The following is a 16,964-nucleotide window of genomic DNA, read 5'->3' as shown; positions in this document are numbered from 1 at the left end:
GGTGGCCCTCCCCTTTTGGAGACTTCAAGGCACCATCTCCACCACTAAAATCCCTCAAGATTTCAGTGGTGAAGAGGCCCAAACACCAAAGTCTCGAAACTTGCACAAAATAGCACAAAATGGGGCCTTTCAAGGCCTAAGAGGGGTCAAACACCTCCAAACCAAAAAACACTCTTAATAAACAATCAAGAGGGCTAAAAAATAGAACTTTTTTGTATTATACACCAAGCTCAAAAACGATTTTAAGATAGGTAAAAATACAATGCAAAAAAGGGAAATATAAAGGTAAGATTGTTACCCTTGTTGACTTTCTTCAAAGATGAAGCTCCAACAGCTCCTCCAAGTTTGAAACCACTCAAGAACCTCAAGAACAACCTCTTGGAACCTCAGAAACTAAGGAAAGGTGAAACACTATGTGTTTGTGTGCAATAGTAAGACACAAGTGCACTTAAACACACACAAGAGGGAGATATAGAGATAGAAAGTGTATGGTTTCTAACCCTAGAACTCAAAACCCTAAAAATGGCTATCTAAAAATATCTCAAGTCTCTCAAGTGTCTAACCCTAAAGCCAAGAGACAAGGCTCTCTCTTATAGAGCTTCTTGTCTTGTAAAGCTTACAAGACAAGCTTCCAAGAGAGAGATCCCTCCATAGGGAGCCAAAAGCAAGACAGCTGTGATAAAATATCTGCAAAAGTAGATGCACAGTAGTCGGCCGGCCAAAGATGCCATTTTGGCAAAAAGGGGTGCCGACCGGCAACAAAATGTGCCGATGGCAACAAAAACCAGCCGGTGACCTCTAGCCACTGCCGGTGGTGTGTGGGGATGCCTCACAAGGCATTCCCTGCCCTTCCAAGGCAAAACACAAGTGTTTGGCGCAAAACTAGACACTAAACAGTCAAGTTCGGAGATCCTGAGGCAGGGCGCGTAGCCGAGACCCTCGGGAACTCCAAACGAACACAAACATGGATAATCACCGAGTGTTCAAACGGTGACGTCCAAGTCTTGAGGACGGTCAAAAATGGGGTGTCTACACTTCTCCTTCACTCACTATTTTAATAGAGCAGATGACCCATACCCTGCTCTATTACAGAAAAGCTGTGAGAATTCTTACACGTGTATTGTATCAAATTATAGTGTCAAAATTTTAAATTAAGAATCAAGACAGAGAGGATTGAATGATGTGCGATGGGACCCAAAGCAGTGCCCGACATCTTTATCCTAACTCTTTATTGATTCTTTCTATAGTCGGTGTCTATTAAAATAAGGAGTTTGTATATAAATGCAGTCCTTGTATTTATTACCTTCTAGAAATATTGTAAAGCCTATGACTAGGCTTGACTAGATCTGACTAGGCCTTTAGACTTTTGTGCAAAGTTTGGCCGTAAGTTTGAGACAGACATTAAGTTTAGGCTAAGTCTTTGGTTTTTGTTTGTATCCATCAATTATATTGTATAAATTGGCATTCATGTCAATGGATGAAGCAATGTAAATTCTCTCCACTCTTCCTTGCAAAAAATTCCCCAACTTCTCAAGCCCTTGTCTAAAAAATTCCAAGTGTTCAAGTCTGTCAGTATCTCAAAGTCTATAACAAAATCTTTGTAAGTATAATAAATATTAATATGAAGTGTGAGTAGTCTCTCTTTTTCCTTAGATATTTCAAAAGGGTAACTTTTCTGTTCTAAAATTTATTTTCTTTTAGGAAAACCAAGTTTATGGAATGCTTGCTTGCTCATTAATATTTCATGCTTTGAACCTTCATAGTATTTATTGTTTTCTATTTCGTTACAGAGTGACCTTAGCTAAAGAGCCCGTGCGAGCCGTAGTTAGGCATTGAGGGTAAATTGTAAGCAGAAAGGGAAAAGTAAGAAATAGAAAATAAAAATATACTATGTTAAACGAGGCTTAGCTTCAAGGTGAGAGTACATGTAATGAAAGCAAACATCACTTAAAAATAGTTTTGCTAAATAAGAGAAAAAAATTTAGAATACAAGGAGAACAACTTGAGTAGAAATATCAAGGAAATATTTTCAATATAATAGTTTTAAAAATAAGAATTTTATGCTTGAAGAACTTCGAATTAAAATCAGATCTAGTACTGAGCATATATAAGAATTAGAAGATCAAAAGCAAAAATATCAATTTATGTTATTATTAGCCTCTGGTAGTTCTCTAGTACACTATAGTTTAAAAGTCACACAAATAAATAGACAATTAACAATAGAACAAGAGGCCTTACAGCAACTAATACAGCAACTTAAGAATTTAACTATAGAATTAACTAGATAATTCTCAGCTCAACATCAAAATAGTGGTAAACCACTAACCTCCCAAAAATTGGTATGAAGGCAGTGTTCGGTTTTAGGACAATTTAAGTTAGTTTATGCATTTTGCTTATGGAAATAGAGTAGTTTTTATTATTGGACAATTTAGTTATAAGTTTCATATTATAGTAGCTTTCAATAATTTTAAAGTATGGTTTAATTTTGTGTATGAAAAGAGTAGAATACTTAGATTCAGAACTCAGTAATTATAATCATCACCTTAATATAGATAAAAATAAATTTTGTTGTAATTTTGAAGGAACTTTTACACATCAGCTCTATAGCGAACATAATTCTCAGCTAAATAGTATTATAGATCATCAAATTAATTTTGCAGAAAATATTAAAAAGGAAATAGATAAAATCAATAATATTTTTACTTCATCTATAGACCATCTTCGTAATACTTGCAGTATAATTAAGGATCAAGATAAAAAAATTAGATTATATCCAAGATCAATTCTACAAAAATGAATAGATTTAAATTTAGAAAAATTCCCCACCAAGCTAGAAATAAAAACTCTAATTTCAGCTATAAATATTAGTAGTTCAAAGCAAATAGAGTTAGAATTTAAGCAACTAATTGAAAAAATTAATAGTCAAATAAATCAAATAGCCAAACAAATAGAACAGATCAACCAAATTCAAGATATTTTACAACAAAAATTAGAAATTTTAGAATAACTAATAAGATCTTAATTTATGAGTAGTGATAAAAAAAAAAAAAGCTAACAGAGATTACTAGGTCATTCTAAAACAAGCAGAAGACTTTCATAATAACCTAGAGGAAATTACCACCTATCAAGGAATAAATCAGTCAGATAAAATATTTGTAAGACAAAATAATATAGAAATTTTATTTCTTATCTGGTTGTGTGAAAAATATGAGGAATTATCAGAACAACTACATAGTTTAGAAAATCGTTTGGCTTCATTAGAAAGATTAGTACTTCAAAAAGGAAAAGGAGTAGAAGGACAAGCAAGTAAAGCCCAGTGTCACGGCCTTGGTTGTTTCCAAGCTATCCGTGTGGCACTTAGACAATCTCAAGTCTCACTTGATGATGCTAAGTCAGCCTAATTCACAAACTTGTAAGAAGACAAGTAGGAAGACAAAGAGAGTTTGAGAGAATACCTTGTATACACTTTGAGAAAGCTTACAACTCTTGGATGGATTGGAGCAAATGAGCTCCTCTCCTATTTATAGGCTCCCTAGTAGCATTCTAGATTTCTCAAGATATTGTCATGTAAAAGCTTCCCATGGAAGCCTTCTTACAAGTTACAAGAATGTTCTTAGAATGCTTTAGAAATATCTATACAAGATATTTACAACTCAAGTGTCTTGAATATTCAAGGATGTTCTAGAATCCTTCATGTTCTCTTCAAGTGTTGGAATGAGCTAGGAAGTTCTAGATCCTTCCATTGATCTCCATGCTTCCAAGCTCCCATATTTTCTCAAGTCTTCCAAGAGCTTCCAGAATATTCTATTAGCCTCCCTTTCTTGAGATTTCCTCTTGGTAGGCAATTTTGTCTAGGTAATTTGGCGGGATGTGACACTAGTCTCAATATATCTACATATTTTGAAAAGCTTAAATTACCAAAGAAACCTGTTTGTAGAACTTATAGAAAATAAAAATGTTTAAATAGTTAGTAAAAGGAAGTTGCAGTAAAAAGTGTAATGAAGATGAAGATGTTAAAGTAGAAGAATTTATAGATGTAGAACAACAAATAGAAAAATTTTGAAAAGAAAAACTAGAGTTAATTCCAGCTAAATATGTATAAAAGCTAGGAAAAAGTCATAAAAAACAATATTTATTTAAACATTATGGTGAACAAATGATTAGTGTAACTCAAGAAGATGAAAAAATAGAGCTAAATTTAATAAATAGAGAAAGTTATAATTATGCTGTAAATGAACATCTCAAAATGACCCACTTAGGACTAGTTGTGATGGGAGTTGAGGCTTTAATTACAGAAAATTTAGGAGCTAAAGTTTTTGTATGTCTTATGATGATAGGCTTAATGATGTAGGACAAAGTGTTTTAGGCAGCTATAAATTATATATGGATCAGAAAGGAGGAATAGTTTATTTTACACTAGATTTCCTTTTACCAACCTCAACCATTCATAAAAAGATAAAAATAAGAATAAAGAGTAGAGGATATAAAATGAAAAATGAAGAAAAGAATTTATTAGTTTGCATAGGGTGTTTAGGCTTAGCAGTCTCAGATGTTTGATGTTTGACTGCATTATGCACTAACAAAATTAGATCCCAAATATTTTTTGGATTTTTCTAATCTACGAAGTATAGATGAAAATAACAATATGAATGCTAGAGAGAAATTCCATGGATATTCTATAGATTTCATACGGATGATTTCTACAATTGCAGACCTATTCCACCTTTATATAGGCATGAGTTTGTGTCCCTTAGACCAAAGGTCGTATCCTTTAGATTCAAAAGTAACACCCTTTAAATCCAAGAATCATGTATTTTGGTTTAAATCTGATGGTTACACCACATGATTTAAATCCGAAAGACACACACTTTTGTTTAAACTCAATGGTTACACCCTTTAGTTTAAACCCAAAAGTCACATCTCTTTAATCATTAATATAACTATATTATATATTTAAATATATATAAATATATTATGAAAATGTTCCAACAATCTAACCCAACAACACTATTGACCAAAACACACGTAATTCTTTATTTCTTTCTTTTTAAGACTTTGTTCTTTCAGGGTTTTAAACAATTAAAGTAAACCCGTATCATGCACGAAATGAAAAAGTAATTTTTAAATATTATGGTGTTTGTCCTTCTTAGTACACTTATATCATCTTTATAATTTTATATGCATCAAGTAGTTACAATGGAAAAATCTTCACATCTCATATTATTGGTCACTTTCTCATACCAGGAAACTTGAATGAGATCATCATTTATTTTTCAAATAAGCGTCCACAAGACTTAAAAACTTTTGACATAATTTCAAGATGTTTGCTAATCTCAGAGGTTTATCATATCCAACTCTATAATTGCAGCCATAGTTATGACAGATACACAGCCCAAATAACTACTTTTACCACTTAATAGAGTGTTAGAAGAAGCTTAATGAGCAATTTCTGTTAAAAAGAACAGGAAAATCCAAATTGATTCTTATTGTAGTTTTCATGGTATAATAGGTAAAATAACAATAACATATCTTCATAGTCGTTGGCATCAATTCAAAAGTATTATAAATTATAAAAGCATAGACTAGACTTCTTATTGAGCAAGTACTTCTACTTCACAAAAGCTAATAGCACATGCATGGAAGAAAATTACAGATTAGAAGCTTCTTATTGAGTTAATTTCTTCTTCCTTTCCTTTTCTCCCTCCTTTGAGCTTGTTTCCCCCTTCCAAAGGTCCTGTCAAACCATTTATGATACCTCGTGGTGAGAATGTGCCCGGTAACCAGTCTAACTATTAGCTCACTTCCATATCCCATGAATATGACAATCCAGTTGACGCCGCTTGGAAACTTTGAATCATCACCTCGAAAGCTCAAGGGTGGTGGTGTTGAGGCCTCTAAATTTCCACATGACTTCGACAGAGGCTTACCACACAATCCAGAATTCCCAAGATATGAGTAGTTTTCAAATGTATCAGTTGTTTCCCTCGAGGTATAGGGCCTGTGAGATGGTTATATTAAACATTTAGGAATTCAAGGAAGGTGAGTTGGGACAGTTGTGGAGGGATCTCTCCAGAGAGCAAGTTTATGGAAAGATCTAATGATTCCAGGTCTGTTAGATTTGGTAATGATGAAGGGATTTTGCCAATGAGATTGCTGTTTGAAACATTTAGCACCTTAAGTAAGCCCACAAAGACTTCCAAGAGCTTTTGGAATTTTCCCTTTGAATTTGTTATTCGATATATAGATCGGTATTGTCACACCCCAAATCCGGGCATGACCGGCCGTGGCCCACAGGGAATTAGCCCAAGGCACACGTAAGCCTAAACACGAATCCAATCACATTGAACAACTGAACAATAGTCTAATAATAAATAACCAAAACTCAATCCAGACATGTCACAATTATAAACGGCAAAATCAACCGTAATAAAAAAACCATCCAAACTTATGGGATATAAACAACCCACCTATCAAAAATAATCCTAAATGAACTTCGATAAGAATAAATATAAATATGCACAAACTTGACATAACACTCTAAACTAAAGGAATGCCCTAGAGGTCCATGCAATTGAGTCCCCGCTACGCCATGAGTCCACTCTAAGTCCTTCTAACACCTGGGAATGGTAACAACTAAGTCAGCTGATAGCTCAGTGAGTAGCAACATGGATAGTAAATACAGTTTTGAAAACAAGGTTCAATTCCAAAATAAGATATATATCATAGAAACTAGATTGACATACAGTTTGGTAAATACAATCTGTTTCAAAAAGAAGGTTCCACAATTCAACACTTAAAATACTCATGTCTCGCAAGAACATGATAAACGACATTTTTCACTTAAAACAAATTATAACATGAACACCAATAATTTTCTGGGTACCAATAAAAACAAATAATCTGCCACACATTTCTCAGGCTATAAGCCCCGTTGGATCCAAAACCGAACTAAGAGTCATCCTCAGGGTGGCACCTGGGCCTTTTCTCAAAGACGATCCGATTGAAGGTCACCTAGTTGTTTTTAAAGGTCTTTTCCTTACAATCGTTGAGCACTAGAGTCATCACGGCCCAACCCGGATCTGTTCCCTAGTGGCCAGAGTCACCACACACAGTGGAATAATTTCCCTGGACTAAATACACACATGGTCCCAATAATCAATACACATCAGTTTTCGCAAAACATGGTGGTTCATCATTATAAACATGAGACCAAAACAAATAGTTTACAGTATGCCAAGTTCACACATGTTTCAGAAATAATTTGAATCAATTGATAATATAATAATTTATCAAAACAGTTTAGTCTTGAAACAACAATTTAATTTTCCAACAGTTCAGGGTAGGGGAACATTTATAAAAATACGTAGCATGAAACTACTCGCCTGGAACGAAATAATGTAATCCTCGAATAGAGTATGAAAGTCCAACTAGTGCCCTGAACCAATATGAAAACTACACGTCACTGCTAATTTAAAAATACTAAAGAATACGAACTGAGTAACCCCAAACTAAAGCGCACTAACACGGCTCAACCCAACTCACCGTTACTCTTAAATATTACCTAAGTTCATGTTCTTCAAGGTCTAAAATCACCCAAGACATAGGTTCCGATCGAAACTTAACTAAAAATAACTTTAAGATAAAACAGTGTTTTAAACTAGTTTTCTCAATCTATTCGCTAACTTTGAAAATTTCAAAACCCACTCCACGCTATTCGAAAAATTCTAATAACCTCCAGATATGATCTAATATATCCTAAGTTTCAAACCCAATTGGTTTCACTTGATTTTCTTATCAAAATAATTTTCTACAATTAATTATATCCAAACAGGTTGTTTTCTGCAGCACTTTAAAGAAATTGACGGTTCTCTTAATATACACGAGCAATCAATGCAAGGCCAAAAACATACGAAACTAGTCTCGTAACCGGTTCTAATGACACTAATTTGATAATTTTTGGATTTATACCCAAAGAGAACAACAATCCCGAATTTACTGTTTCGGACTGGTTTCCTGGACAGATTTGAATACCTCAATTTATATGGATTTCGACTCCAAAAAATTATGAAAAAATTCAGATATGCAATTCAATGTGTAGTTGATCTACTGTAAAAATTTCAGATTAAAATTCATCCGTTTGATATGGTTTCTTGATTTTTAAAGTTTGTGATTTTGTGCAGAATTTTTTGGACTGAAAATTACACCCAATCTTTACACATAAATTTAGCTCCTCAAGTTTCTTAATAGGATATCTATATACACAATACATAAACCTACAACCTCTCCATGAATGAATAAAATAATTATAGAATAAGGATAGAACAAAGAAAGAAGAGAAGAAAACCTAAGAGGGCTAACCTTTGATGATCACACACAACACAACACACCCAAAAGTTCTTTGATTGCAACATCTTCTTCTTTTTTTCCTTCTCTCAAACCTTCTCCAGTGGCTGTTGTGTTGTTGCCCTATGTGGTGAACAAATAATAGAGTAGGGTTTGTGTTTATTTTATTTTATACTAGTAGTGGGCACACATAGGTCAAATAAATAAATAAATATACAAAATATATGTATAAGTTATATGTAACTCAAATGGTAGGAGTCTTATTTATTAACCTTGTGGTCTAGAGTTCAAGTCACACCCTTCTCTATATATATATATATATTTTTTTATAATAAATCTTGCCTCTAAATTAAATGTTTTCACCACAAATTTATTTTAAGTTTAAAATTAATTAAAACATCCTCCAATAATATTTAATTTGCACCTTAGAATTCACCACAAAAATATTTGAGATTGTAATATTATTATTTAATTATTTACTTAATTTTTATGTTCGGGTTCTGACAGGTATGCCTTTGCTAGTTATTGTTATTGAATACATAATAGTCATTTGAGATGGAAAATATATGAATGTCACATCAACGTTGTGTTTGGTTGGGGGATTTGGGAAGGGATTTGGAAATGGAAAAGGAAAAAGTTTCCATTTCCAAATCCCTTATCAAATCCCCCTAACCAAACACAGTGTAAGTCTTCTAGTTGTAGACTTCACCAACTGAATTCTAAGAATTATATGACAGAGTTGCATATATGTTTACTTTTCCACCTTTTTCATTTTCATTGCATTCTAGTTTTGGAATAATTTTGATGGCAAGTTACCTGAGAAACCATTGTGAGAGAGGTCAATGATGCCCAAGTTTGGAAACTGTAGATTGGTTTTAAGATTCTGAATGGTACCATGGAATCTATTAAATCAAAAAACGAAGGGAAAAGTATCCTCAATCTCATTGTTTTAAGAACTTGTAACTTAGGAAGATTTGCAACCAAAAGGGAAAAGTATCCTCAATCTCATTGTTTCCAGGAACAAGAATCTCAAGCCTTATACAAATTGCCAATGATCTTGGTACTTGCCCATATAATTTATTTTCACTTAAATTAATCATTGTCAAATTGATCCATGTACTAAATTTCTGAGGAATAAGCCCATGAAAATCATTGCAGCTTAGAATGAGCACCATTGGAGAATCAATAGAACTTGTCAAACATTGAGGAATTGTGCCACTTAAGTTATTATAGACAAGTCTAATATATAAAGAGAACTATTATAGCAAATTGATTGTGAAGCCTGTTAGTAAATTGCAAATGACCCTATAAATAACAGCAGGCGGTGCCAAAATTGGGAGTGCTTGTTTTAGCCTATTAAAACTGAGGTCTATAATTTTTAATAAATTCCATGAATGTTTGTGGAACAAAGCCTGAGGAACAGTGCCATGAAAATCTTTGCCTCTCAAATTGAACACCCTCAGAGAATTACAAAAACTGGCCAAACTTTGAGAAATTGTGCCATCTCCCTCCAAGTTACTATCGGACAAATCAAAGTGGGCCTAATTTATATAACAAACATGGGGATTCTATTTGAATCCAAAATATGTCTCAATACGCCCAATTTAAATTCGTAAATTTTAATTCCTAATATATCTTAATATGAATTTTACTAATAAGAACAACACATATTAAATCTCAAAATAAAAAAAAATTTCCCTCATGGTACACCCAAATCAGTTATTCCTATTCAAATGTTTGTATCTTCTTCCTCAAGAGATCAAAGTTATTTCTTCTTCTTCTTCTTCTTCCTCCCTCCAAAACTCTAATCCACCCTACCAAAACTTACCATCATCATCAACATCAATGAGAGGGAGATTTCATAATCTGGTTTAGGGCTGTGGTAATGACCGGGCTAGAGTCGGTCCGAGCATATTTGGGGCCGAGTTGGGTTGGGCCGATCTGGGGGAAGTACGCTCGGTTTCACGACACCCAGGGGATTGTTCTGCTATAGAGTCATGCCTTTTGGTTTGAAAAATGCTGGGGCGACTTTCCAGAGGATGGTGACCAAGATGTTCGCCTTTCTGCTAGGCCGCACGATGGAGGCTCACATCGACGACATGGTGGTCAAAAGCAAGCAGCAAGCCGACCACTTGTCCGACCTAGCCGAGGTGTTCGCCATTCTTAAGCAATACAAGCTTCGCCTGAATGCGTCAAAGTGTGCCTTCAACATGGGATTGGGGAAATTCCTGGGCTTCCTAGTCACCAATCGAGGCATCGAAGTGGACCTCTCACAAATCAGAGCCATACAAGAATTGAAGCAGCCCAACTCGGTAAAGGACGTGCAACATCTTGCCTGTATGGCAGCCGCGCTTAATCGATTCATAAGCCGGTCATCAGATCGTTGCCATCCTTTCTTTTAAGCTCTGAAGTCCAAGTTTGATTAGGATGAAGAATGTGACAAGGCTTTGACCGAGTTTAAGACCTATTTGTCTTCCGCCCCACTCTTGGTGACACCCAAGCTCGGCGAAGAACTCTATCTTTATTTGGTTGTTTCTTAACATGCAGTTAGTGTAGTGCTTGTCCGGGCAGAAGGCATCCAACATCTCCCGATCTTATACGTGAGCAAAACCTTGCTGCTGGCAGAGTCGAGATACTTACTGCTGGAAAAACTTGCTTTGGCGCTGATGATGGCCTCCAGGAAATTGGAGCACTACTTTCATGCTCACACAATCATGGTGTTGATCGAATTCCCTCTGAAAGCCTTATTCGAGCGAGCAAAATTTTCCGGTCGAATTCTAAAGTGGGCAGTTGAATTGGGGCAATTTGACGTTAAGTTTCAACCTCGAATCACGACAGCCGGGGTGAAGGAGGTACGCGTAGCGGAAATTGCACAACAGAGTGGTGTTGGCGACGCGAAATTTGCACGCATGTCCGTAAACCCTTTAAACGGAGGTGTACTTCAGCCCGACAATGCGATGTTGGATTTGGGAATAACAGGTCAGCTTGTTGGATCCGGCTCCGCACTGTCGAGTGGGGTTGAAGATACGTTTTTTGAAATCATCAGTGACGAGCTTGTGACAAAAATAGCCGAGCAGCCGAGCGACTGTGATCACCTCAACCTTCAAGCCTCCCAGGATCCCTCAGAATGTTGGAAACTTTTCATGGGTCAAATGTGAAACTTTTTGTAGATGGCGCCTCAAATCAACACGGCGCCGGGCTGGGCATAGTTTTGATCTTGCTGGATGGTCTAACCATCGAACACTCTATCACACTCGGATTCCCAACGTCAAACAACGAGGTTGAGTACAAATCACTGCTGGCCGGACTCAAAAGCTCGCTCCAGTTGCACGCATCCGAGCTGATGGTCTACAGCGACTCCCTACTCGTTGTAAACCAAGTGTCTGGAGAATACGAAGCCAAAGACAACAAAATGGCCAAATACCAAGCTTTAGTGAAAAAACACATCAAGAAATTTCAAGCAATAAGGGTCCAACAGATCGGCCGTGAAGAAAATAGCCGAGCAGATGAGTTGGCCGGCCTAGCTTCCATGTTTGACAGATCAACTCCCAGCCCTCTCCTGATTGAGTTTCTCCCAAGACCTAGCATTGAGGACTCAGAGCAGACAAAAGTATTCTTCACTGAGCTTGGTGCTTCTTGGATGGATCCTATCATCCTTTTCCTGAAAGAAAGGACCCTTCCGGCCGACAAAAGGGAAGCACATAAAATTCGGGTGAAGTCAGCGCAGTTTTGGCTCTCTCCATCTGGTGCTTTTTATAAGAAGTCATTCACTGGTCCGTACCTCAAGTGTGTTCATCTAAACAGCATGGAAGCTTTCCTCTACGAGATCTACGAAGGCATGTACGGAAGTCACATTGGGGAGAGATCTTTAGCCTGCCGCGCTATTTCACAAGGACACTAGTGGCCGTGCATGCAAGCGGATGCGCAGAAATATGTTAGAAAATGAAAAAAATGCCAAAAGTTTGCCCACCAAATTCACCAACCGACCAGAGAACTTCTTCCCCTCACAAGCCCTTGGCCTTTCGCAATGTGGGGGCTGGACATAGTGGGACCACTCCCGACAACGCCAGGCAACCGAAAATTCTTCACTGTGGCTATGGATTACTTCACCAAGTGGGTTGAAGCCAAGCCCTTAGTGACCATCAAAGAAAAGGATGTCAAACGGTTTGTTTGGCAGAACGTGATAACGCAGTTTGGCGTCCCCAAGGCTTTGATTTCTGATAATGGCACCCAATTTGATGGGCGGCTGTTCAGAGGATTTTGTGAGAAATTGAAGATAGAATTCCACAATTCCACCCTGGCCTACCCGCAGTCCAACAGCCAAGCCGAAGCATCAAACAAGACCATTCTCGATGGGTTGAAGAAAAGGTTGGAGAAAGCCAAAGGCAAATGGGCCGAGGAACTCCCTAGTGTCCTCTGGGCATATCAGACGACCCCGAGACGCTTGACTGGGGACCTTTTGCCCTGGCTTATGGCATGAAGGCAGTCATTTCATTGGAGATCGGCATGCCCACCATCCGTAGAGAAAATTTTGAGCCTGAGCTGAACATTGAAGCCATCGCCGTGGAATTGGACCTAGCTGACGAACGCTAAGAAAAGGCATTAATCCATGTGGCCGCATATCAACAAGAATTGTCTAGAAAGTACAACAAAATAGTGCACCCTAGACCGCTTAAAGTCGAGGACTGGGTTTTAAGGAAGGTGATGGGCAACACACTGGTGCCGGGTGAAGTGTCATGACCCAAACCCGTCCCCATGGGTTTAGCATCGTAACCGGCCAGTAATCCTCGGATTACCAAAGGCCTCTGAACAGAATAATATATAACAGGGGCTACAGAAGCACTCATACTAAACATACATAGTCCATAGAGCCGTGCAGACATACATGAAACAAGAAATGTTTGAACAAACTTATATATACAGATGTGGCATAGAAAATACATTAGTCTTATGTCACCCAAGCTACTTATACAAAACTTTCAAACGTGATCAGGCCAGATGTAAACATTTAGGAAGTACAAAAGTTCCAAAACACTAAGCTTGGGTAGATCTCAAAAGGAACCTCCACAGGAGGCACGATGGTTGGCTGACACAAAAACTCCAGGCAACAGCTTAGGCCTGGTCACGCGCCTGCTCACCTACATACATAATGTAAATAGTGAGTGAAAGCCCGGTGAATAACAACGGAGTAAAGGATTTTAATGAATGATATCCTTACAGATTTAGAAATCATAATTAAGTTCCATAGCAGATTTATATTCATATCCTTGTTCAGATCATATACAGAAATCAAAGTTCATGCTTAATCATACGCAGTACATCCCCTAGCGCTAACAGAGCAGATACAGAACAGATGCAGACACATGGTGGTTATAAATAATCAGTTCCATAAAGGAACCTCCGGATCTAGGTAACAGAGAATAAACATGCTGAGCTCCACGATGGAGCCTCCGGTACGAGTAATAGAGTGTGGACATATTAAGTTCTATAATGGAACCTCCGATACCGGGTAACAGCTAACAGATATCACATGATGCTAAGAATGCCATGAATACATTATCAAAAATTGGGCTATCATTCATTGTCCAGAACATATCATTTCAGAAAACATATCTTGATTCATTATATAGAATGAACATAGCTTTACTAAGTTATTACTCACTGTTGGCTTTGGGTGCAGACAGACCGAGCAGACTAATCAAACAGTTCATGGCACGTAACCTACATTAACACATAACAAATACACGCCTGAAACACACGGTCAAATTGAACATAACCTATTTCACTTGTTCTTGGTGTGTTTCTACTCTTATTCTTATTATGGTGACTTAATCATGGCCTAGGAATGCCTAGGATGGAATGAGGGTGTAAAAATTGCATTAGAAAACATTTTCCAGAGTTTGCTGAAAATAGGGTCTGCGCTCGAGTGTGACTTTTCTCACTCAAGTAGACATGCAAAATGTGAAGGTTCGCTCGAGTGTAACTTCCTTCGCTCGAGCAGACTGTAAACTTTGACAAAAGTACTGGATGCTCGATTTTTACGCTCGACGGACGCTCGATCTCCGCTCGAGCGTGAGACTCAAACCCTCGCTTGAGCGTGACTTATGTCGCTCGAGCTTGCTGCAAAACATATGAACTTCTGGATACATGTATTTCATGCTTGAGCGGGCATTAGGTCGCTCAAGCAGAAGTGCACGTATTCGAAGTGTTCGCTCGAGCGTGAACTTTTACAGTTGAGCGTGGATTCAAATTCTGAAATTTCTAGATTTGATCTCCAAGCTTCAAATTCAAACCCAACACTTCAAAACTTAATATTTTGGGCCAAAAACTTGATGAAATACATGAAAACTCTTAAAACAATAAGAATGAAAGTTTATTTCAAGGAATCAAGGCTCAAAAGCTTGTCAATTGTACAAAATTCAACTCAAAATTTATGAATGGCCCATGAACATGGCATGCATGCATTTTCTTGGTTTTTGAGCTTCTCAATACATGATCAAATGCTACAAAACAACATAAAACTTGATAATTACTGTAGACGTCCCCCCGAACACCTCGGGAGGATGAATCCCCCCTGTTCTGTTCGTTTGTGGGTTTACTACAGTTTGGACTCAAATTGTCACGGTTCTTAATCTGATCTCACAATGTGCAATATGAGATTGATAAATCACTAAAGAGTCCAAATTCGGCAAATTTGAAAACAGATTTTTTTAGAAAGAAGTGCTAGACATGGACTGCTTTGCCAGACACAGAGTTGCCACCTAAATATTTTTATGGGGGAATTTAGGAAACCCTGACTCGTTTGCCTAAGGCCACGTGTCCGTCATCACCAAAGTTGCCTCGGCTTTGGAACTTGGGTACGATTGGGGAAGGTCAGCTATGAGCACCCTCTCTCGCCCGATCAAAGATCGGCCTCTACTAACCATGATATCTAGTTTTGAAAACATTATGCGTTCTTATTCCGATTAATTAACTAATCTTACTATGTGATGCGCACGACACAAAAGTATAGACTAGATCGCCTAATTTGGAACAAAGCATCGCATATCTGTTTGTTTGGAAATCGGTTTGAAATTTGCTACTCGCAAGTAGGCTAAAACAATGATTTCAATGAGTTGTTCCAACTCAAACAACCAACCTTCATCCACAGGCATTCAGGCAGATCTATCACATAAGCATATAGCCACATGGTAAGCATGCTGTCATGTTAACATTGACACTCATGCGAGATGCTAAAGCATAAAACACTTACAGTGTACTCCAAGCCAAAACAATGAACATGTTATCAATCAAATGTATGATCCAAGTCCATGTTAAATGGCTAATGCATCGCATACAAAATGCAATCTAGAATAGGCTCGGCTAATCTAAGAGTGACATGTGGAATGCAACTAGTAACACGTATTCAAGTTAGATTTGAAATACTATGCAGTTAGTATGATGCGCCGAGCCCGGTGCATGCAATACAAATGAATAGATGCACATATGCATAGCATAAGGATGCTAAATTAAATATGTCCTAATACTAACCATCAAAAGCAGGTAAGTAAAAGGGAGAAAGAAGTGGGGGTTGGAAGACATGCACACATGCACCCACACCTATTACAAATTCGCCCTCGCTCGGAGGGACCGAATGAATAATACAAATTAATTAACCTACAAGCTAATTAATTAATTTATACAACACTTAACCAATTAACAAATCAATTAAGCTACTGAAAGCAGTAAAAGGCCTCGGGAAGAGGGATGCACGCATGCTCGGATTGGCTTCACCTGGAAATCCGCCGCCATGCACAAGCTGCCTCTGTTTTCCTTGCTTTTCTCCTCTGAGACTTACACAAATCCCAAGAATGCATCAGCATCACTCCCTGAGGGTTGTGGGATGTCACCGGCTAAGGGGGAACACCACCGACCATAGGGAATTTGTCATTGACCAAATATTCAACTTTCGGCCAAATATTATTGGTCGGTCGGCACTTTAGGCAGTCGACCGGCCATCCATTCCTGCAGAATCCTGTTTTGACAACAGTAGAGGGCAAACATGGCATGGCAATGCATTTCAAGCAAATGTGTGCACCAACACCCTCCTTATCATGTTCATGACTCAAAGGAGGATGATCCTTGACCCTCAGACCACCAATCGCGCATTTCAATGCGTGATGGCCAAATGAGTCAAGCTATGCATTTTGATGTCAAATGTAATGCACACAAACACATAAGGCCCAACCTCTATCATAATCAATTCAAGAGGCAAGACATGCATGCCAAATGCAACCTAAGCATGCGAGCCAAGTATGCAATATGAGCATAGGCACAAGCAATGTATGTTAGGCACACAACCTAAGCAAACAAGCATGCGAGGCATGTAACAACATATGCAAGCTAACAAGCATGCAAGATGCAATGCCAACATGCAAACGTGCAAGACATATTACATGTTGAGCAACCAAGACAAAAGGAAGGATGCATGCCAAATGCAATGTGATTCACGCATGCAACACATGCGATAGGCCAAGTATGCAACAACACACAAGGCTAGCATGCAACAACATGCGAACGATGGACTTACACCAAGATGGACAGCTCTCTACTAGGCCCAAAACAGTGGCCAAATGCCAAGA

The 16,964-nt window shown here is 37.8% G+C and overlaps 1 protein-coding gene and 1 long non-coding RNA gene across 2 annotated transcripts; one reads left to right on the top strand and one right to left on the bottom strand.

Moving 5' to 3' along the window:
• Window positions 1–6,473: 6,473 nt before the first annotated feature.
• LOC145806075 (uncharacterized) lies at window positions 6,474–8,599 on the bottom strand. Its single transcript, XR_014348534.1, has 2 exons — window positions 8,359–8,599; window positions 6,474–6,617 (listed from the first exon to the last, which is right to left on the bottom strand). It is a non-coding gene; the product is annotated as an uncharacterized LOC145806075 (long non-coding RNA).
• A 1,741-nt stretch (window positions 8,600–10,340) lies between these two features.
• On the top strand, window positions 10,341–12,244 carry LOC145805791 (uncharacterized). Its single transcript, XM_082901007.1, has 3 exons — window positions 10,341–10,680; window positions 10,891–11,430; window positions 11,514–12,244. The coding sequence occupies exons 1-3, from the start codon at window positions 10,341–10,343 to the stop codon at window positions 12,242–12,244; spliced, it is 1,611 nt and encodes a 536-aa protein (XP_082757133.1).
• Window positions 12,245–16,964: the final 4,720 nt, after the last annotated feature.

The sequence above is a fragment of the Camellia sinensis genome, chromosome 13 (genome assembly GCF_055761805.1).
Source record: "Camellia sinensis isolate YWXY chromosome 13, ASM5576180v1, whole genome shotgun sequence".
NCBI classification, from domain to species: domain Eukaryota; kingdom Viridiplantae; phylum Streptophyta; class Magnoliopsida; order Ericales; family Theaceae; genus Camellia; species Camellia sinensis.
Note: the sequence above shows the minus strand (reverse complement) of the source record. Positions and strands in the feature narration are given on the sequence as shown.